The 24,163-nt window shown below is 37.3% G+C and overlaps 1 protein-coding gene across 1 annotated transcript; it reads left to right on the forward strand.

Moving 5' to 3' along the window:
- Window positions 1-8,392: 8,392 nt before the first annotated feature.
- On the forward strand, window positions 8,393-21,978 carry LOC121411841 (E3 ubiquitin-protein ligase PDZRN3-B-like). The gene is made up of 3 exons (XM_041604713.1): window positions 8,393-9,370; window positions 12,471-12,563; window positions 21,731-21,978. The coding sequence occupies exons 1-3, from the start codon at window positions 8,666-8,668 to the stop codon at window positions 21,848-21,850; spliced, it is 918 nt and encodes a 305-aa protein (XP_041460647.1). The 5' UTR covers window positions 8,393-8,665; the 3' UTR covers window positions 21,851-21,978.
- Window positions 21,979-24,163: the final 2,185 nt, after the last annotated feature.

Consider the following 24,163-nt stretch of genomic DNA (forward strand, 5'->3'; position numbering starts at 1 on the left):
TGAGTTACCATCTACAGTAGATAAAGGTGGATCACATTCAATCCATTCAATCTATCACATTTCTCATTTCATTACCCCCCAAAAAAATCTAAAAATCTTTCCATCATTATTTTGCTTCCTGATTTACATGACTTAATCATTGTTTCAGCACCAATGCGATTTCCATATAACATATAATCCCAAGTTATTTATTTTTTTATTAAATAATATTTCTCATAAATGATCGTCATATTCCACCTGCTTCTCGTGATTCAGACCACAATGGCGGTCATTTTGCGGTGATTTCCTTCAAATGGTGCCAATTTTCCCCAACCCAAGCCGCATGATTCGTTCAATATTACACTGTTGCAATTTACTCTCCCAACCTCTACATAAGAATCGTTTGATAGACACGCTTTGGTATTGATCCCCCGCCAAAACTGGCTGTAATTTTTGTCACAAATTCAGTACCGCTGCATCACGGCACCCCACGCCTACCCGTTCGGGGTGAGCTTTGTTCGAAAAGGTGATGGGAAGCAGCTGAAATAGCGTCTATCTTCAGGCCTTCAGGAAGATGGTCTCGATTGATCGTGGATCGTAAAGAAAATGGTTTAGAGAAACACTGTAACGACTACGCCTAGGAGCTAAATCCTTTATACATCTTAGTATCCAGTCCAATGTTTTCATAATGAGTAGTCCATATAAAAAGGCGACTTTTGCGAACTGCCTGCACGGTTGTATGTAATTACGATGTTAATTCGATTGTTCTTGCAGAATTAATTCAATGTTCGTCGTCTCAAAATTTTTAGGGTATTGTAGAAAAGGGCTAATTTGACCAGCTGAAATGATAATATAATTGTTTTCACTGCCCGAAATGCGATTACAGGAGCTATTTAGATTGCCCAGAGATTTTCATAGACGACAACGCAGTAAAAAAGGGAAGCTTTATATGGAAATATGATCACCCTGAGTATTATTAAAGAAATATTAAAGAAATAAAATGATATAAAATTATTAGCCACTGCGCTTTGGAGTTAAACAAAGCATCTTATCTCAACTGTATTCTGTAGGCATGATTTGAAAATTAGTTTCAAAACTCTCATCAACAACTAACATTTGATTTATAGGGCCGTCACCAGCTTTTTTCTAGGGGGGGGGGGTGCTTTTTATGAAAAAAAACACAAAAACACAAAAAACAACGTATTAACTCAATTTCATGCAGTTATATAGCCCGCCGGCCAGATCTTTTTCAAAAGAGCCCTCAAGTATCCCTACCCCCCCCTCCGGTTTTTTTTTTTTTTTTTGTTCTGAAGGGGGGTGCGTTCGCACCCTCCGCACCCCCCCTGGCGACGGCCCTGATTTAAACGTTAATTGGTTTGGTTCTCATGTCCTTTGTAGTATAAGCTAAAAAAAAATTCTGGTTCTTTGTAGCACAAGTTCAAGCTTGTCCCCAGTTCGTTATGACCTAAAAACACGACGTGGTCAAAACATAAATGTTATAATGGGTGATTATTTGATTGTGGGAGAGTCAAATCATATTACAGTCTCTTGACTCCAGCCCATTTATTCTTAAATTGAATTTCAATTATTGATACAACGCAGGGAGTATAGTTGTGAATTAAAGGGAAGCATGCAACCTAAAGAAAGAAAATGTTTCTGTTTCCCTGTTTACGCAGTTGAGACATTATCAAGCATTTATATTTTCACATAATTATTTAAGAAACGAAGTGGAAGACCTTGATATTAAGGGAGGTTATCAGACATATTTCATGGTGCCCAGAGGCGGCGCCATGCACAGGAGGGTAGGAGGTGAGAGTCCCCCCCCCCTTTCCTATGATTTTTAAAGTAGGGGGGGGGGAGAAGATAAAAGAATAACAGATGAAAACGAGGAAAGAATGAAAAAGAGTACAAGAATGAGAGATCTTAACTTGTCCCCTAAAAATATCATGTTGTTGCCCCCGTTGGTGCTTGGTCAAAAAAAGAATCTGAACAAAATGTCTAAACCTTATTTTCAATGAAATATTAGTTTACCATGCCTGTTTTATAAGATAATTTGATTTCGATGCCTATATGCACGCGCCTCATGAAGCCAATGAGTGCATAGGTCATGTAGGTCTTTCAGAACACCTTCGTGAACCCAAACTTGCATGCGTTGACAAGCTTAGGGCACTACTTCTCTATACCAACACCCAATCATCATTATAACACCTCATAGTATTTGCTTGGATTCTCTATTTTAATCTAATCCATCCGGTTTTAAGTGATTTCCTTTACAAGGTGTACAGCCACGCGAAAGCTATCCCTTCTTGATCCTGACGTCGACGACTGGAAATACCTCCAGTATACCAGATTAGCAGCTTGAAAAAAGGTGGATAAAGTAAGGTTAAGGGGGCAAGTTTAAGAGTGGATTCGGGGAGGGGGTATATAAGGGAGTAGTTTGCAGTCAATTTTAATCAATAAGTGGGTCTCCACACAAAGACTATATAGCACATTTTAAAACTCTCTGTTTCATTACACAATACAATATAGGCTGCACATTCAGACCTTAAAATCGAGGGAAGGTTTTGCACAGAAGACTAGCAGGCCTGAGGGAGGAGCAGATTAATTAGAAGGCCTACTTATTAAATCATTGGTGTATTTTTATTTTTTTTATATCAAAGTTTGACCAAATTAGTTCATAAAGATTGACATCTAAAAATTGCATCCCCAAATAAACATCTTAGAAAGAAAGTAAGAAAATTGTCACGATTCGGAAAAGTCTGTCGGGATAATGTTAATGATCTGATAGGTCTCACCTACTGTTTATTGTAATTATCACCACACGCTAATTTCTTGAAGACTTGTGAAGCAACAAGCTTTTAAGTTTACATAAATATGCTTCCTAAACATGAGAATAAAAATAATTTTAGTAACCACGGATGTTGGTCTGTGTTTCAACCAAATAATTTGGAGAAATTTTTGACCACATAATTAAATGTTCTGATCAATGTAACAACCACCATCAGCTAATCCTTATTCATGTTCGTTGTATATTTTAGGAGCTCATCTATCTGATTTGAGGGTGAATGTCCCGGTGAATGTACGACAGTAGCTGTAAAGGAATAATGGAGCCCCCTCCCAAGTCCCGTATAAGGTGCCCCGCTGGTTCGTCTCTCCCAATCCTGTCGACACCATGTCTTGGTGTCAAGCTGCTTGGTATATAGATGCGGGGAGGATGTGGTTGAGCTGGAAAAGAAAAGATGGATGAAAGAAAAACTAATTCCTCAAGAAACAAACTAATCCTAACCACTGGGTTGGGTCTTCTTTTGTATTCCGGAATCAAAATTCGACTCGATTCAATACATGTACGTGGGGTTTATTTCCAATTCGTCTAATGTCATTTCGTCAATGTGCTTACTATCATTTGGTCTACCATCAGGTCGTCCACTCACCACGTGATCTCCTTTCAGTTAGTCTAATGCCATTCCGTCTAATAACCAGTTGGTCCAATAGCCATTTAGTCCATATACCATTTGGTCTAATGGGACCAAGTGTTAAATTGTGCAATGTGAATGAAAATGAAATGGATATTAGACCAACTGGTTATATGAGACGAAATGGTCATAGACGACGTGATAATTGGACCAAAAGGTTAGACGAAATGATGATGGGCGGAATGGCATTAGACTAAATGAAAGTAGACCATGTGGTGAGTGGACGAGTTGGCAGTAGACGAATTGGCAATTTACCGTACGTGGTGCTGGAACAACGTTAGAGACAAGAGAATTACAAAGAATGGTCACATATGGGGGTATTCATTCATACAGCATTTAATTTCTTAAAAAACAACATTTTGTTTTTACAATTTTTTCACAATAAAAAGAATATATATATATACAGAAGGCATAGGACCCCCAAAGCAAATAGCTTATCATTATGGCAAAATACACTTGTAGACATGACCATTGCATTATTGGGAAAATGATTTTTCAGCTTTCGAATGCTTTAAAAAAAAAAAAAAAATTTTGAGGGGGGCAAATTTAATATTCTATTGAAAGTATTTAAAAACTGACCATATGTGGTTACCGTTAGTTTGAAAATGTAACAATAATAAGTTCATAGACTATTGAATTAATTTATATATTTTGGTTCTTTATGTACAGTAATATTTTTTTATATAATTATGTCCAATTTTATTCATCAAAGACCAAGACGAGTGTTTGCCATGCATTATAGAAGAACAAACGCCGAACATCCGAATACTATACCGTATAATCAAAGATCGGTCAAAATTACAATCTCCTTGGTTAACACGTCCAACCGAGGAAAAAAGTGTTCAAAATCAGCCAAATTGGTTTAAATCTACCAGGAATGGTTGATTTTGACCAATTTTTGTAAGTCTGTCGCACACATCATATTATTATTAACCAAGAGAATGGTCATTTTGACCAATTCCTTTTTTCAGAGTGCATGTGAGGTATTACGGACCTTTGCTATATGCGCTTACTACTTTACATTATGCCCTTTTATACCGTAGATCTTTAGCTCTTCCTCGATACAATTTAAATAACTGTATTCATATGTATTTTATCTTCTATACATATTGACTTACTACTGGTATTGTATTATCATCAGAGCTTCCGGTACAAACCATTGATCAATGATTTAGATGTAAGTCCTAAAAAATAATCAATAACAGTAACAAAAGAAGAAATATTTGAGCAAAATCAGAATGGAATCTTGTCTACATTCTTGGATCAGTGGTCATTAAAATTAGGTGACCAACCCTCTCATTAGTCTTGTCATTCATCAAACAGGGAGTTGCATCAGGGGAATTATAGCCAACCAAGCAGGGATCAATATATATATATGTATGTAATGTATGCCCTATTTGTTTCTTTTGAATTCTCCTTCAAGCGAGTTTGAATGCAATGCATGTTACGTCACAAGGTCCACGCATTAACCAGGGAATTGTTATTACATCCATTATTTCAAAAAAGGTGCGCGCACGCACGAACTGAAAGAAAACAACTTTCACTTGGAAAATCGCCACGAATCGCTTTCTTCGACTTCGGCGAACAATGTGCTTATCTCCGAAAACAAACGCGAATCTAACTCGGCACTTCCAGGAGTATAAACAAAGTGGGAAAATATAGCAACATTCTGCTCGGAAAAGATGCAATATATCAAACGGGGTGGGTGTGTTGTGGTTTTTACCTCTGGGCGATGATATAAAAACAAAACAGATCGCGAGGCAATCAAACGATTAGCTAATTCACTAGCAAATGGAATGGAAAGGGGCCTTTAGGAAGGGGGCAATCTGAGGCTAATTATGACCGCTTTTCTGGTATAAGAGGTCATTGACTGGTAGAATAGGGGTACCTTTATTGACCCTCTGGGATTCATTTACGCTGTTTTGCTCAAATTTGTTCTCTCTGAATGCCCACAAAACTTGAACTAGGCTTTGTATTTGAGTGCGTCTTGTTTGTTTTCTTCACGAGCGATAATTATTTGAAGAAAGAAAGTGGACTCAGCTTTCTCTCCAAGAAGATTAAGTTTCGGGTAATTATAGAATTAAACAAATTTGACTTCCTGTTTATACTTTACAATCATATAGTGCTGAACAAAATTCAGGGAAAAATCTTAATTTGTATAGCGCATTAAACACTAATTTACAGGAGAGGGGGGGGGGGGGGGGGGGGGGGTTCGGGGCCAATGGCCCCAAAGTTTGCTTCACGACGAAGAAAAACAAAAGAGAAAAGAGGATATGGAAAATGGATAAATGTGATATCTTGTTTTCGCAATATTATGGCAAATCTTTCAGCAAATTAGATTTTGATATAAACAAAGATCAAAATATTGGCTCGCTCGATTCGTTCACTTGCATATATATATTTTTTTAGAACATTGCCACATTTGCCTTGTGTGGCCCCCTCAATTTTTTGTGTGTGCAGCATTACGCTGCTGCTACCAGCATCATAACAGTATTATTACTTAACATATCAACGATAGATATCAATAATGAATAATAAATGTTTTGCTTTATTTTACAGGAACTCTTTTTTTAGAAGTGAATATAAAAATGAGAAATGTAAAATAAAAAAGAAAGGAATATTATTTTGTAGTACAAAAGAAGACATTGGAGGGGTCCTACCTGGAAAAGAAGAAAAATTTAGTTGTGTTCTCGACTTCTCGGTCAATCTTCACAACCGTCAAAGCAATAGAGCATTCCTAATCAAACATTCATTATCAGCCTCCCCGAAATTAACCTATCCACCCAAATCACTTCAAAGTTTGACTAGATTTCAAACTTCAGACATTAATCTTGATTACCATCGTGAATCTTCTATCATCATCAAGAACACCATGGTTTGGATGTATAAAATCAACAATATGATGATATAGCTAATTCAAATGATATCTAACTGAATCTTAATGGAGTGAATAGCCCTTGACAGCACATACTATTTTGATGTCATCTCTTTTTCGAAAAGAACGGGTCTTTCCACCAGACTAATATAGGGTACAGCCCTCGTAGCTTGACGGTCATAATCGAATGCAGCGGAGCGTGGAGAATGAAATGGACATGACAGGTTTGAATGCGCGGCGGTGTTTGGTTACAAGATGGCAAGGGGGGGGGGTCAATCATAGTTATAAAGGAGGCACGAAAGTAAAAGGATTTATATAGAAATGGGAATAGTAATCCTCAGAAAAATGTTGATTTGAATCAATAATGGAAAATCAGACAAGCATAATGCTGAAAATTTCATCAAAAATCAATTTAGTCACATGCAAATGAGAAAATCGATGATAGCATGCCCTCGCATTCATTATTTACTTTTTCATTGTTTGAATTAATATTTCAATTTTTACAGATTTGACAATTAAGACTGAACCATAACATGTTAAACAATATTTATTCTCCATGTTCAGGGAGAAATGAAACTTTGTTTCACTGGACAATGAGGAGAAAATTAAAACATATCATAAATACAGAAGAAATAGTGAGTGATGTCATCATTTCTCTCATTTGCATACCATTCGAGGTGCATATAACTTTTTTTTCAATGAAGCGAAATGTTAAAATGTAATTTTTACATCCGATTTTGATGAAATTTTTATTGTTATGCTGGTTGGATTTTCTCTTTTTATTGAAATCAACTTGTGTTGGACTGGACTTGTCCTTTAATTTTCAAGACAATTATGAAATTTTGAGTATATTTTGGATAAGAAAGGGTATATCTTGTGTAACTTGTGTCCATAGGGGGAGGGGGACCTGTCCCCCTATTTTTTTGTTGATAACCTTTTTTTTGCTTGTCAATTTTTTTTACCTCTGTCCATCCAAAAATTTCAGGTGGACCCCCCCTAATTTGTTTTTGCTCTTCCAATTTTTTACCTGTGTCCATCCCGAAATTTCAGGTAGACCCCCATAAATTTTTGCTTCCGCCGCCAATGCTTGTGTGTTTTGGGGTGGGGGTATTTACAGTACATAAGGCATACAATTTTGCCTCTGTAAATGGGTGACTTTTTGCCCAAATGCCTCAGACATAGGATACGTATTTTTCTTATTTTTTCTGGGGCGGGGATTGCTTGCATGTGAATCCCTAAACGTGTTATGAACTTGATCGTGTACCATTATATTTAGACTTTTTTGTTTTGTCACTTGTTTTTTGTTTTTACAAAAATGAAAATGTCAACGAGTTTCAACGAGTTTCAGGTTAGAGGAAATATGAATCAATTACTGCATTCCACCTCCATATATAACCAACTAACTGGATTTCTTCTTCCAAGCATATTGTAGGCCTAATGAGCATGATGGCGCCAGGTATTTATTTCAACACAAAAATGAAATATCTCTTGTGCCAAAAAAAATCCTAAATTTTGAATGACATTTGCCTTTTTTAATACTCAAAGTCGTTCACGAGGTTGACTTCTACTTGTATCCAAGTCCCCCCCCCCCAAAGAAATAAGAAAAAGGAGGAAAATAAGATTTTCCTTATGATTTTATCAACTCTCATACAAAAACAATCCATTCGTATCTGACCTTTCACTGACATTGGAAGGTTGATCACCTGAACAAATTCGATATGAACTGTCATATATTATCACCGATATATCACCTGACCGCCTCCTTTTACGACTACAACACAGACACAAAGGATGCACAAGTTTTACACAGTTGTGTGTAATTCTCCAGTGATTGTTTACAAGAGGCAAATTTTACACCTCTTCGCTCTTTTGTCGGCGAAGAGCAAGGAGGGTGGTGTTTTGGTGTCCCGTTCTTTGCCTGTAATTAGAGATTGGAGCGAGCCCAGGTCAAAACGGGATCCACATCAAAGAAGCCGCTAAAGTTTGGCAGCACGACTTCCCTTCGACCAATCACCGTCTAGAATCGCTCATTGTTCACCGAGTTGGGTCATCCAATAGAAAGGCGAGCCAGAAACCCATTCATTCACTATACTGCAAGCATTATGTTTGCTTCAATAACCGAGCTCGAAGCATAACTCATACGGTGTCGTGCTTGAGTGGTATCGCCAGCGCGCTCCGTTACTTTGCTTGTTTTCTTCGTCGTGTCCTCGCTATATCTTGGATTGATTATACGGAAATTACGTGTAGTATATTATTTCAACGAGGCCCTGTGCAAGGAGAGAGAGCTCTTTCGTGAAGCCAAAGATTGGCTGGAATTGTTTTCCAGGCGCAGCTGATCATGGGGTTTGATATAGATCGGTTTTCTGGCCCGGTGGACGAGGATTTTAAATGCAGCATCTGTCTTGGTGTATTGGAGAGCCCCCTCGCTACACCGTGCGGCCACGTCTTCTGCTCCAACTGCGTACTGCCGTGGGTCGTTCAGAACGGTAGCTGCCCTCTCAAGTGCGAAAAGTTTTCCACCAAGGAACTCAACAGCGTCCTCCCATTGCGGAACCTCATCCTCAAGCTCGAGATCCGATGTGATAACTTCCGCCGAGGCTGCCCCGAAGAAGTCAAGATTCAGATGCTGGCCCAACACATGGAGGATTGCGACTTTGCCCCCGTCAAGTGCTCCAATAAAGGATGCCAGGAGGTGATTAACATCAAGGATCAAGCCCAACATGAAACCCAGACCTGTGAGTTTAGACCAGTCGGCCGTTGTGAGCAGGGATGCGGTTTGGTGCTTCAGTACAACACCCGATCGGAGCACGACTGCCTCAAAGCCTTGCAGAACCACTCGGCTGCCATGCAGACCAAGATGAAAAACCAGGAACATAATTTGAAGAAGAATTCTCTCAGATATGGAAAGAGAGAGAAGGCTCTTTTGGCTCAGATTGCCTGCCTCCAGAATGAAATTCAGATGCAGGCATTGCGATATCAAAAGAAGCTGAATGAAAGTAAAGCCGAGATGGAATATATGTCAGCTGTTGCCTCATTTGAAAAGGTGAGATGATGTCTCCTTATCTCCCTGCATGCTCTGTTTTCATATTGGCTTATAAATATCAAATTATAAGTAGGTCTACCATACTATCAGTTATTAATCAAAAGATTCTGTTTATTTTCAATAATATATTGTTGCTGTTCCTTTTGAGCCTGCCGTACCTCGTGCCCTAGTAGTTTCTTGACTACACTTGATGTTGAGAACTCATAGGAAGAGAAACTATAATTTAAAATCTCTTCTTATTCTGTCTGATTCTGATACTTGTTTTAAATATGAATATCTGAAAAGGGCAAACAATGCAATGAGCCAGAATGTGAAAGTAATGCCATGGTTTATTTACATGCATCTGCATAATTAAGAAATTTGAATCTTGAACTTTGCATGATACAGGATGTACCATTAAACTAAGTACACCATTGGCAGTTTATACAGCAGTGGTACATAGAACTGAGCAGGATGTCTTGGTAGTGGATGTTCATACCTCTTTTTTTGGGTAAATTGGACCCCATCCCTAAGCCCCCTGGAAAGGTCTTATACCAATTTCACTTGTTTCCCGCTGTTCACATTACCTCAAAATTTCTGTCACGATTGGCTCTGCTGGATGTCGCACTTGCCCTTCTATTTCCTCCAGCCTATGCCTTTTAAAGTCAAAATGAAGTGGAATTGCTTAGCTATGAGTTGTATCACGGATTTATGACACGCACCTGAAATGCTAAATTACCTGTATCACCAGAAGTGATGTTGCGAACACTAACGGGAGGTGAAAGATCCGTGCTAGATGAAAATGTCGAATGTACATGTATATGTTGGCAGAGTGAGAGTTTGTCTCGTATTCTGCTTGTCAAAGTCCATTTCCTCTTCCATTGAGAACCTGATCATTTTGTTTTTGAGCAAGGGTGAAAGAAAATGAAGGGAGCACCATCTAAGTAGTTATCTTAATTGGAAAGCACTATACCTTAAAATATTGTCTCTTAAAATCTTTCCTATTGTTTCATGGATGCCATTGAGGTACTAGAAGCCCCATTGGCATTATTGTGAAATTCAATAACAATTGTGTAACCATGTTTGTAAAAGTTAGAACCAGAAGGGCTTACTGGTAAGTTTTAAACTTTTCTTTTATTACCCCATTTCTGCATCAAACCTCCACCCTCTCTTTTGTCTAAATGCTTGATGAGAATTCCCCTTGCAGCTCCAAAAAGCTAAACTTGAATGAACTTTGCAATATGTCATGAAAGATAGGTGTTATAGTGAAGATCTCTATTTTATAGAATAAAAGGAGAGTGCGTTTCTTCTTCTGGTTTCTTTTCTAAAACCCAACTTATGTTCCTAGCTCCAGGTTGAATATTATACTATTCATTATGTTTGTCGGTCTCAAATATGTGTAATAGACCTTAGTTGTTACAGAGGAAGACAAAGAATAAAATCGGGGAAAATATATTGTAGTACTCTGTGGCATTTTGTGACTTCTAATGGCAAGTGAACTCTTGCTGAAATACCTTCTTATAGATAATTAACATTTTTAAAAGTTCTTAGCAGATCTACCAATCCCACAAAAGATCAACCAATAGTACTTGTAAGGAATATCAATACCACTTGTTATGTAATTCAGATTCTAGATATGTAATTCAGATTCTAGGTATGTAATTCAGATTATAGACATGTAATTCAGATTCTAGAAGGCCATTTAAAGTTTTTCAATAAGATAAAGCAATACTCCATTGAATCAATGCCCTCTTATCGTTGACCTCATGGCTTTCATTCTTCTAAGTGTTTAAACAAAAGTTATTTCCCAACCCTACAATCATTGATTACCACTGGTTACTTGCGAATTGATTTTCTGTTCCGGACCAGCTGAGAGTATCGGAGCAAGGGATGTTTACTCTACGCTTCATTGGAGCATTTTCTTTAATCACCATTAAATGAATGAATGAATGCAAGCAAGGAGCACATCTGCATGTATGGTGTTGGGGAGAGGATCACCCCTCGTTGTGTTCTAAGGAAGGGGTAAACTCCTGTTCATTAGCAGGAAGCATAATGAACAAGGTCAGAATAGTGCATTGGATATTCAAGAAAAAAGTCAATCTTGTGTTGGCCAAGGGATTATCGTTCACAATAGGTACACAGTCTCTGGTGTCAATCACCTTACTTGCATACTGACTGTCCTCAGTTACTTTCTTCTTGGTGTATTAACCAATAAGACATTTACAGGTTTCTAATGAAATACATTCATGTTAAAGTCATTCACCTCTTTGGGGGGAAAAATCATTACCTAATCATCATGTACATTTGTTACATTGATTATGCAGCTAAATAGGTCTATTCAGTTTCATACTATATCTCTCGAGATTTGTTGAATTTAACTTGTTAACACTTACACAAGCCTTTGATTGGAAAATTTTTACCAGATGGTATCATTGTCCATGTACAGAGCTCTTTGAGAATTGGAATTGATATATACTGTAAGTTTAATAAGATATTTTTTTCTGGTTTAAAATTCAAAAGACATGATGATTTAGTTGCAATGGAGTTTTGCTTACCATGCTGAATGTATAATTTATTGAACATCAATATGTTGTGTTTGATGTAATTAGATTTTTTTTCAAAAGAAGAAAAAATATCAAAATTCAATGGATTGTGCTAATGAGTAAAGTGTATCATTTATTTTACTTCATTACCTTATACTATAAATCAACATTTGTTTATTGAAGTCAACCACCATTTAAAAATATGTGTACAGTAGATCACACAGGGAACGACATGTACATGTATCACAGTAGAACTGTTTTAAGTTGTTCATTATACAGTACACACAATGATTTATTTATTCATTTATTTGTTTATTTTGTTCAATTACTATTTTTTTTTTTGGGGGGGAGGGGATCTAAGTAGATCATCTCTTTATCTCAACACAACACTTCACTTCGTCTGCAACCTCAAGTGAATATAGAGTTCTGATCAATGCTACACATATACAACGTCATTCTCAATATAACGGTTAAGACTGTTGGCTACATTGCAAGTAATATCTGTTAATGTTTGTTCTTTATTCATATTGGACCAATCATTCCTAGCTAGTTGAATTAATTTGTTTTTATCTTCACAGCCGTGGGAAAATACAACCATACTCTCCCTGCGACTTGGTCGTCAAGATGGAAGCTTAGGATTCAACATCATTGGTGGCAGTGGGATCAGTCAGGTTGGTAGACACATACATGTAATGCTCCTCTCAACCCTTGTTTTCTTTAAAGGGGAATGAAACCTTTGGAATAAATAGGCTTGTGTAGAAACAGAAAAATCAAAGAATAAGAATAAAGAAAGTTTGAGAAAAATCAGACAAATAATGAGAAAGTTATGAGCATTTGAATACTGCAATCACTGTTGCTATGGAGATCCTCAAATTGGCAATGCGACAAGGATGTGTGATGTCACTGATGAACAACTTTCCCTTTGGTGGACTATAAAATACCCTCAAAATGTCTCTTTTTGCTTTTTCTTATGATGATACAAACTCTTTATCCATGATGTATTCTTAAAAAATATGTATTACATGCCCTCATGTAGAAAGAACACATGATCTATGGATAGATGTGATAAAAGAGGCAATTCAAGTGAAATATATACTAAAGTAATGGGGAGAGTTGTTCACAAGTGACATCACACATCTTTGTCGCATTGCCAATTTGCTATCTCCATAGCAATAGTGATCACATATTCAAACGCACATAACTTTCTCATTATTTGTCTGATTTTTCTCAAACTTTTGTTGATCTGTTTCTTTGATTTTTCTGTTTTCACACAAGCTATATTGTTCCAATCGTTTCATTCTCCTTCAAATATGATCTGGTAAACAGAGTTTTTGTTCAAAATGAGGTAATTTTAAGACTAGAGACAGACTGGTGTATTTCAGAATATAAACTGTGTAAGTATTGGCTTTAATTTTTTTTTTGTTTCTTTTATTCAGCTCAAACTGACTTCATTAAAGGTTTGTTGTTTACTTCTTAACATCTGACAACAAAAGTTTTGCAAACGCTGTAGATGGTATGAAGGGCACAATTACATTGTAAAAGATTGGATCATTGTAAATGTGAATGTATGTCCTTATGTTTCAAGATTTATCTGTATAATTTGTGTCTGTCTGGTATGGGTCACCACATAAAGCCATTATCCTCTGCACATTGGTTGATTGATGTCACGAAGCCCATGTTATTGATGATCTCTTTATAGTGGGAAGGGTTTGAAGCAAATTGGAACAAGGCAGGTATTGATCAGGAGCAGGTATTAAAGGACTTAAACGCTCTCAACAAATCAGCATATAGCTGACCACAGACGGATCATGGCCCCCTTTTTTTTGGAGCTGACTCAGAATGGGAATTTAGTGCTTTGGGATTCCAAAGGACCCAAACAACGATGGAAGACAATGTGCTGTCATTGACAAGGGTTTGAGGGACGAGGAAGAATGGAGGGGAGAAAAGACTGCAGTAATTCATGATATTGTTACCTGCATTCCAACTGTAAAGTTTTCTTTGGACCATTGAAGAGAGGGGTGAATTATCGAAAATTATTCCTGGTGCCAGATGGAGTGGTGGGGAGGGACAAGAACAAAGGCTCTGCAGACATCCCCAGATGAGCGAATAGAGTGGAGGGGTAACAGAATGAAAAGGGAACCTGAAGAGGCTAACTGTCTCTTTCAGGGTTGAGCAAACCTTTTTCCAGTTCTGTTTTGAGAGAGTGCCATGTTTGTGTCATCTATTTCCCATCTTTGTTTGCTTTTGGGTCGGGTATGATAACTAAGCAATCAAATAAAATTGGTTCATCAAATAGACCAACTCTCAAGGTTTAGCCCTAGGACTGTAGTTAAAGAGTCTTTAAAAACATGTTTGCTTGAGACTTGGTATTTTATAATTCCATGTCTTGTAGTACATGTAGGCCCATAATAAAGTGTGATGATTGGTAGTTTGTTATAATGTTCCAAAATGTTGCATTATTGAACAAAAGTGACCACTTTTCAAACTGCCATGCCTTACACAACTGAGTACCAGTCACCAGACAATCCACCCTAATGTTTTCTGCCAAGTCTCTGATAGACCCTGAATGCCCTACTTAAAAAATCTGATGCTCACGAGGACATCCACATAAGGGGAACAAAACGCTTCTGGTGAAAACCCCAACAATAACGCTTGAGCATCGGCAATGATGATTTGATAAATGGATGCCTCATCCCCAGCCAGAAGCCAATTGAAGAAATGGAGACCGTGAAAGGTTTCACCCATTACTGTTTTCAAAAGGCCTGTTTGATCTGAACGGGAAGCACGCTATATAATATCTCATCATTTATCAAGCCAGGAAAAGCGACATTTTAGCCTTTTTAAGGATACATAGGCCTACACTGCCCTGAGTGCCCTCCTAAACTTGTTTTGTATTTCACAGAGACCAAGAGATACAGAGCAATTCACAATATATTCACTCTAGACGTAAATGACCATACAGGAAGATTTTGCCATAGCATTTGAAAATCAAATGATATATCATGATTACCATCCTTTTTATCTTTAGGTTTAACAAACTATACAACAAAGAAGCAGGGATCAAGATACATGTAGATAAGGCCTTAAAGGGGTGAATGTACAACATCTAGAAAAAGTGCCCTAAATAATTTGTATACTGCCCTACATGTACATGTAATTGGTGAATAAAAACATCAGTTTTACTTCTTGCTTTAATTTTATTATTTTCGTTTGCCATTTCTTCCTGTAACTCAGAAAGATACTGAGGGGAAATCTATCCACACTGTAGGCCTACATGTTTCCTTATTGACAATAATCATCTACATGTTTCATTGCAGTTGAACCCAGGAAAGTTGTGTTTTCTTTTGATATTTTATAACAGTATTTTCCCTCTCGGCAATGATTGAAAAAAATGACACATTAATCCAGCACGCTCTTCATCACTGGCTCTGAACCAAAGTCACATAAATAGAAAATTGAATATCCCATGACAATCATAGTATCTATAAATGTATTAGATGTTGCTACATCGTCTTGTATCATATCCAATTACTGATGAATTTCACACCGAAGCCGATACACAAATCCAGCGCATCAATACTTCTATCTCCCGCGCTGCTTGCCCAGCTAGGTATCGGAAACACTGCCCCAAGCTCCTGTCGAAATTGTCATCGTAAAGGGACGCGGGTATCTCTATCACCGAGGAAATCGAAAGGAAAGATGGCCCAGGATGAAAGAGATCCATGAAAGAGGAAACTGGCCCGCTTGTTACAATGGTTTCCATTCTCGTTAGTAATTCATTCATAAGAAAAATCCTAGAAATGGTGAGTGTAAACAATACAAGTTTGACTACCTATATGGAGAAATATGCAAATCAACAGGCCAGTGGTGACAGCTGCTTCTCTGTTTCTTTAGGGCATCTTCCTTCCCTCAACTTTTTGTCTCATTTTCTTTCCTGATGGTGGTCTAGATTCTTCATTTATTTGAAACAAAATAATTGTGAAAATGTGTATTGAAAACTCAGCAATTATTTCGATTGATATTCATATGTTACGGCACTTTCGGTAAGAAAGCAGTTATACTTCTATTAGCTATTGATGGAGAATTCATTTATTTTTTGTTTGTTAATAATAATATTTTGTTTTAAATGTCAAGTGACTTTTGTAATTCTTCTAAAATTAAGTTTTAGTTTGGCTGTTTTTTTCTGGACATGCCAATTGTTTAGCATTATTTACAGGTATAACAAAGTCATTTTATATACTCTTGCTTTACAACTATACAAGAATTGATTCCCAAATTACCATTGGTGTCCTGAAATAGACCTTTACAAAGTGCTATTAGGGGTAAGACCTGTGGCCCAGAGATGTTAAGAGCAAAGGAGAGAATTGTACACAGTCATACCACCACCAACCTCCCTATTTATGTACACTGGTATCCAAATATGGCCATGTAGATATGGGCCTAAGCCCAAACACACATACTCGGTTTGAATGGGGGTAAAATGTTACAAGGGATTAAATATGTTCCATCAAGACTTATACATATATGTTCAGGTGGATCAAGTCTTCCTTATGAAAAGGAGGGGGTTCATGTGCCTACAGGTACTAAAATAGGATCTAGATTATGAGGTTTGTGTTCCTTTATTCTGCTCTACAAAGGAATATGAAATTCATTAATGTTTGCTTTCTAATAATCACAAGTAGAGACAAGACTCATACAACTTTGTAAAATTATTCTGCATGTTTTTCTGCATCTTTAATTGATGACTATTGTATTGTGTAGACCCATGTGCATAAGTTAGTATTGCTTCCTATGTTTCATTCATATGTTTATAATATACTGGTATGTGTAGGCTATTGTCTTTACTCTCTGAGCAATACTGTATCTACATGTACCACACCAACATATAGGCCTATATGATGGCTTGTACCGATAAGATAATAGTACATTTAGGCCTGTATTTTCTCTAATTCAGTAGAATTACAAAGTATACAAGCTACAACGGGTCACTATAAATGTAGGTTACAGTGTAGTCGTCCCTTATGGAAGAGATAAGGATGGTTTGCTGAACAGATAATGTGGTGTCTTGAGAAGATGGTGAATTCTTTTGTAAACTGTTCTTTTGTAACTATATTTAATTCATACCTCCATGATAAAAAAGGGGTCAGGATGAACTGTGAAGTAAACTTGGAAAATACTTTTTAACATCAAATCAAGGGACCCCCCCCCCGAAGTATCCATACGTTTGAGAAATAAGAGGGAAGCACAAATTTCGATAAATTTTCACTCTTATCCTTTCAATCGTGAATGGTGGTTTAAGTTGGAGTGGTTTTGAACTGAATTGGTGCATTCAAAATTGCAAAAAAAGATGAAGCGGCCATTATACATGTAATTTAATGATGTGGTATTGGTAATATAGGCCTGCATGTGTAGGCCTATATGATACAGTGTTATGTATGATGTGGCTGCACTGTAGCCTATGCATATCGTGTACTGGATGTTTGCACACCTTATTCTTATGTAAGCTTACATTGATTGTTATCTATCAGTGTAAAACATACATTGCTAGACTGTTACTGGCTGCAGAATACATGTATGTAAAGGCCTATGTGTTTGTCTACATTGTATGTTATCAGACAAAGCCAGTGGTGGATTCAGAATTTGGAAATAATAGGAGCATGGGAGGGGAGAAGGGGGGGGGGGAAATGTTGTAAAAGAGGGGGCATACAACTGATTCTGTCTGAAAGAAGGGTTACCTGCCCTCTTTACTTCACAGTTCATCCATAAATGAGAATGTATGTATGTAGTTACATTGATTGATCTAGGCATCAATATACTGTAAAATCAGATTGCTAATTTTATTTATTTATTTAATGTTAATTTCATAATCATTATTATTATATGATTTTTTTGGGGGGTGGGCTAATTTTATTTATTTAATTTTGATTCTATAATTATTATTATAATCATTATTTTATAATTTTTTGTAATATTTTTTTGGGGGTGGGCTTATTTTTCTTTCCATGTATTGTATATGTGCAACCTACATGTATCTCCATAAAATTGCCAAGAAAATATTTCAAGTTCCTTTGATTTCTCTGATTGTTTCCCTTGCTTTTTGTGGGTATCCGATCACCTCTGAGAATGAAAAGTTATTTATTTTGTCCCAAATCAGTCTTATTCAATTTGCTACGTAGCTTCAAAAGTAAACTATTTTTAGCAATTTGATCATGTCACTGCTCAGAGCGTAATACTTTGCTGAAAAATAATGGAGGTATTCTAAAACCATTTTCTGGACTACAGTAATTCACCTATACCTTGAAGAATTCTTTCTAGAATGTTATGAAACATGATATGTGTGTCAATAAAATTGCTAAAACAGCTAAAATATAATAGAAAGGTTAATAGGCTGCATGTAGGAGGTAAAATCTACATCTTGGATAAGATGTAGGTTCAAAACAGAATGAAAATATTCCCTTTTTTCTGGGGGCAAATACATCAGGGGGAAAAATACTTGCGGTGGGAGCTTAAATTAGAACTGCAATCTTCGGGGGTCAGAGTTCGAGAACAAAAGTTGCTTCAAATCCCCAAGAAAGGATAAAATGTATAAATTGGATTCTTAGAGGAAGAGTGTTGCACATTCTTCGTTGGATATGAAGAATTCTTGGCATGATGAACATACTTTTTTTAGAGTGTAATAAAACAAAGATTTTTTTAGTTCCATCACAGGGATACTTTTTACTGTTTATACAGAAAATGAATGAATAAAATTATGTATTTTAAATTGGGAATGTATAGAATTCAGACTCAACCATATTAGAGGTGCTTTCATAACCATTTGATAAGAAAAATACCTGTCAATTGTAAAAAATGTAGGCCTCAAAATACCTTTTAATTCCCTCTGCATGTTCACTCACCTTGTACATCTTTAGTTTTGATATCAGAAACATGTACCTCGTACTTACAAGGTATTTTTTGTGATCGAGTGGATAAAAGGGCCATATTAATTTTTAGTCACTGTTATTTTGTTTCTTTTATATTAGTTGATAACATGGCCATGAAATGGCTAACAATTCAGTGGGGCTCACAAGTTAGTCAAGCCCACAAGAAATTGAACTCATTCAAAGTGTTCAAATTGTTCCACCTTTTGGATATTTAATTGTGAATTCAGGTTATAATAATATTACATTAAATACAGTTTGTTTCTCTGGGCTCACCGAACATTGTTGTGTTGTCTACATTCAAGACTCATCATGAAGGAGCTCATTTCATGGTGGGGTTCGCTGACTTTTAATCAAGCACAACTGTATATACTTGAAGGCCTAATAAGCAATTAAATCAGATGTGATGAATGATGGTCTATATAAATGATAAATTTTAATCTTTTGTAAGTATACTACTTTAAATTCAGGGATATATGCATTCTTTTACTATATCATATAGTTCATTTGAAAACCAAAAATGTATTTTACCTTACTTTTTTGTTTTCAATAGGTAATTTTCACTTTTGATGACACATATTTTTGTTAAAATTTCTCTCTTGTATGTCTCCCACCTATCCGTAAGCCTATTTTCATTCGTATTTCTTCATATGCTTTCAAACTTTGGTTTAGCCCAGACGACAGGAAGAGCGGCAAGAATGAAATTCTATAGAAAGTAATGCAGTTAATGCAGCAAGCTTTGCCCAGTGAATCCCTATGTCTTAGGGATGAGCCCAAAGCATGTCCCTATGACTGGGTCTTGTCTAAACATCGCATTCTATCTCGCTCAGGAATGTCCAAAGTTGATAGATATGCAGATGGAGATGGGATGGCATCTTTGGAAGAGATGATGCAGGCCTGCCTCCTCCTCCTCTCCCTTGTCTGTCTTCTACTACCAGTGATGCGGTTCAGCATCTTTTTATGAAACCAAGAACCTGTCACGTCTTTCAGATAGCCTTTAGGAAATGTCATCTTTGCTCTTGACAAGTACGAATGAGGGATGACTATTTCAAAGACGGCAGAAACAGGAGTTTGAATTCCTAGTGCAGATGACGGCTGAGGGAATTCAAGTTTTCCTAGATGCCTCCCTTTCCCTTGTTATTCCAGAGTTAAAGGGCCTACATGTCCCTTCACATGTCCCCCAGTCATTTTTCTCCGCAATGACTGTATTTTGAAATAATATTGAATTTAGCCTGGGTGGGTTGTTCTATTTAAGACAGTATGTGTAACTAGCATTCTAAGATGTAAATATTTATATTGGAAATGTATTCCTGCCAGTCTAGATGGAAAAAAATACCCGACTGTACATGTAAGACCCCTGTTACATCTGAAAGTTTCCTACCCGAGACCCGACCGAGTCCACTTGCAACCTTGACTGGATTATTGGAGGATTAGCTTCGCGAACGGACCGAGTCCGAAATGTGGTCTGTTTACATCACAGTGTTCATTCCCTCCCCTATCGCCCTATCTGTACTGTTTCGAGCGGCATCCGATTGCTGACACCTTTAAAAGGCGCTCTCGATCTAGGCTCCAAATGATTCGCGCGCGCTAATTGAAGTTACCCGAGATTCTGAAAGAATGCTGATGATCCCAGCAGTCGTTGAAGATATGATCGACTTGAAAAGGATACGTTTAAAATGCTTCTTTTCACTCAAATCAAAGACTTTATCAATCACAATTCACATGTCGCCCGCATGTCGCATGCCGCAAAAACATTCGAAGAACGACGGGGCTGGGGAGGGGATAGCACGCACAATATGACGTAATTTGACAGCTGGCGAACGGACCGAGATAGGTTCGAAAGCTTGTGTGCGTTTACATCTACGAATCGGTGGACCGGGGCCGGCCCGATACCTACCCGAGACTACCTCTGGATGTGGTCTCGGGTAGGTTCGCTAAAAGGTGGCCCGAGGTAGGTTTGGGATGTTTACATCTGATTTCTTTCCGACCCGAGGTAGGCCCCGGGCCGGCCCGAGGTAGGGAATCTCTCAGATGTAACAGGGGTCTAAGGCATATTACACATTTGCCTACAGAAAATTGTAGGCCATACAAATGTGGACAGGGGGGGAGGGTCAGGATCCTCTGGCTGTAAAACTCATCACTTGCTTGTTGTTAGAATCAATAATACATTTATCAATGTATGCATTCGTTTGTCTGTACCTCTCACCTTTTCCCCAGTCACCTTTAATTTGTTTTTCCTCTTTTTAGTTTCGTCCCACTAAAAAACGACAATATGAGCATTCTCATTAAGTCACATGGTGTTTGGTTTTTGGAAATGAATGAAAATGATATCACCAGGCTTACATGTACATGTAGATCACAAGCTAGTTGAAATGAAAAATTCTTACAATTAACAAATTTGAAAGTAATTTCAAGCTATTCAGAAAGGGCCGTACTTTATTTTCACAACCATCAAGTCTTTGAGTTCAAGGACATGGTTGTAGTGATTGTCATTGATGAATGTTTTGCATTGGTTTATGACCAGACCTTCTACCTCGTTCTACTGGACTTTTGGAGTTGTTCAAGGGTTTGAGTGAATACTATTTTTGAAATGCAATTAGGTAATACCACTTCAATATATCTAATATCATATTGTCTTAAACACAAACCAGAATTCTATTGCAAATATAATATATTGATATTAAATTATTGATATTATAATATATATGAATATGAGTCTTAGTCATATAAATTTTTATTGCTTGTCTTGGTATTGAAGGAGGCCCCCATCTACATTAAATATTGTATTACACCATAGGTCAGTTTGCATAGAAACCTGTCTTCGTACTTTATGTAGTACTGTAAAAACATAAATATTTATTTATTACCAAGAGTGAAAATGTGATGCTCAGTGTCTTTTCCTATGTGCTTCTATACAGGGTGATGGTGGTATCTCGGAAGGAATAATCGTATCCAGAGTGAACGAGAAAGGCCCGGCAGACAGATCACAGCTTCAGGTACATGACAGGATCATCGAGGTAAGTCTATTTATAAATTAACAAAAATAAGTATCTTTCTGGACTCACGTCAAGCGGGTTTGCAGCTGCAGCGCTAGCTCTACCCCTAAATTTTTTAGAAGAAGAAATGCAAGTTGGTTGGGACACACTAAGAATAGCATACCTGTTCTGTATTTACTGCCACTAAAGCATATTTTAATTTTATTTTTTACGAATTCTTGTATGAAATAAAAGAACTTCATAACTTTTATTATGAAATATCTTGTAAATACTCATGTGCCCACACACACAAATAATTAGACACTTTGGTTTGAATATTTAATACAGATATTTTAAGATTACATTTTACACAACTTGGAGGCTTACGCCGGTGATGCAGTTCAGTGCTTGAGTAAATGTGCACATCAGGTGATACAAGAATGTTGTCTGCGGATGATGCGTCAAATATGGACAGTCCTAAAATGGATTCAAGTTCAACCCATCTATTAGTGACCATCTCCCATGGGAAATCCGTCTGGATTCTCAAATTTACCACCAAATTTTTGCTGAAATGGTGTAAATTGAATTTGTCCCTTTCATTGTATGTGTGTCAAGTACAAAGACTCGGCAGTGAATACGAGGATGCGAGCCGGGGTCCCAAATAAAATGTGACAGACAACTCGTCAATTATGGTTTCTGTGGGTGACGTGTTTGTTGGTGGAGAATTCCCCGTCCACAGTCGTGGGATTAGTTCTGCAGATGCACGTTACTCGTTGTTACTCGCTTGGGGAACCTCCCCTGCACTTACGCTTTACATCTGTTTCGATTGTGCGCAGTGACACACTTAGTTATGTCAAGGTGGTGATAGGGCTGCTGGGTAAATTGAGTCCACAAGTCTTGGGTTTAATAGCGATACCATCTTTTAAAAAAGTGTGTTTCCATTGCCGACTTGTTTTGAATCAACTCAAAGGTTACCATGCCGTCTCCGGCACCCCCAGTGGGGACGAGCTGGCCTTCAACATGGATGCTGACAAGAACATGCGTGTTGTTTGAATGTTACTTGATATGGTGAAAGTGAGATCAGTCCTATTTTTAGGGAGATGGTAGCTGTTAGGACACAAACTCATGGATAGATAGCAGTATGCCATCGAGATTGATTGAGTACACATGGCCGGTGATATGTTTACGCGGCAGGGACGCAGGGTTCTGGCACACTAGCACCGAGGAAGCAATTTGTAAATTATGCTTTGCCCCCTTATGCTTGGGCTCTTGGATGAGGATTACATTTAGATGGAAAGCATGTAGACGAACAGATTGTGTGATTGATCACAATTGTTCTCTATGCCTCATTCATTATCAAACCCAATCAGACTTCCATGCAGTCCCGTCCATAAAGATAGGTGCTGGAATAATTCTTGACTTGCACATGATAAGAAAAATCTGCAAGGCAACGAAATCTGGTCAGAAAGTGTATTTATAAACTGACTTACAGATCTGTTGCATCTTGTTTGAAAGCACTTGAATGTTTACCCCAAAATGGTATAAGTCCAACAGTCAGATTGTAAAATTTATTGAAATTGAAAAGCTGCATTTGATGATATACTGTGAAATAAAATACAAAAATATGAAAATTATATTTGTTATTGTATTTATCTGGACCATTCACGTGTGAAGTGATTTTGCTAAGGTAACAGCATGCAAACACTAAGCTGGCATTTAAAAGTCAAATTGTTCAATTGATCCCAAATCTAGACCTTTCAAAAGAGTGATTGATTTGTTTTCGGCTTTCAACAATACCTCTGGCATATTCATGTTTGTATTACCCCTCATTCATCCAAGGTGCTCTGCGCGATATTGATGCTATTCAGAATTCGCTAACCATTTTAATGCTTTCAATTTCAAGGAACAAATGGCAATGGATGTTTAAAGCATCAATGTTTTTTACATCGACCTTAAAGTATAAACCATCAAATTGACCTAAAAAAAGAAACATTCATGTGAGCATTTTGATTGATTTACTGTCGTATTCCAGTTTATGTAATGTTAAAAACTTGCACTAGAAGATTCCATGATTTACTGCCTTATACATTGTAAAAACTGTGGTATTAAAACTGACACCAGTTGGTGTTAATAGAGGACCACACCCCTGAGGTGTTAAAACTACACCCTAGAGATTGAACATAACACCAAAGAGTGTAAATATAACAACCAAAGGTGTTGTACTAACACAGATGGGTGTAAAACTAACACCACCAATTTAACACCGGTGTAAAACAACTGGTGTGGTCCTCTGTGTACACCAGTTAACACCACAATTTTTGCTGTGTACTGATCAATGAAAAAGACAAGGAATGAAGTTTGAAGATTATTTCAATT

This window comes from Lytechinus variegatus, chromosome 3 (genome assembly GCF_018143015.1).
Source record: "Lytechinus variegatus isolate NC3 chromosome 3, Lvar_3.0, whole genome shotgun sequence".
NCBI lineage: Eukaryota > Metazoa > Echinodermata > Echinoidea > Temnopleuroida > Toxopneustidae > Lytechinus > Lytechinus variegatus.

Excerpts from the sequence above, each read along its gene's own strand:
- LOC121411841 (XM_041604713.1), top strand. The coding sequence starts at position 8,666 with ATGGGGTTTGATATAGATCGGTTTTCTGGCCCGGTGGACGAGGATTTT. Across the intron at positions 9,371-12,470 it reads CTGTTGCCTCATTTGAAAAG|CCGTGGGAAAATACAACCAT; the intron begins GTGAGATGATGT and ends TTATCTTCACAG. Across the intron at positions 12,564-21,730 it reads GTGGCAGTGGGATCAGTCAG|GGTGATGGTGGTATCTCGGA; the intron begins GTTGGTAGACAC and ends GCTTCTATACAG.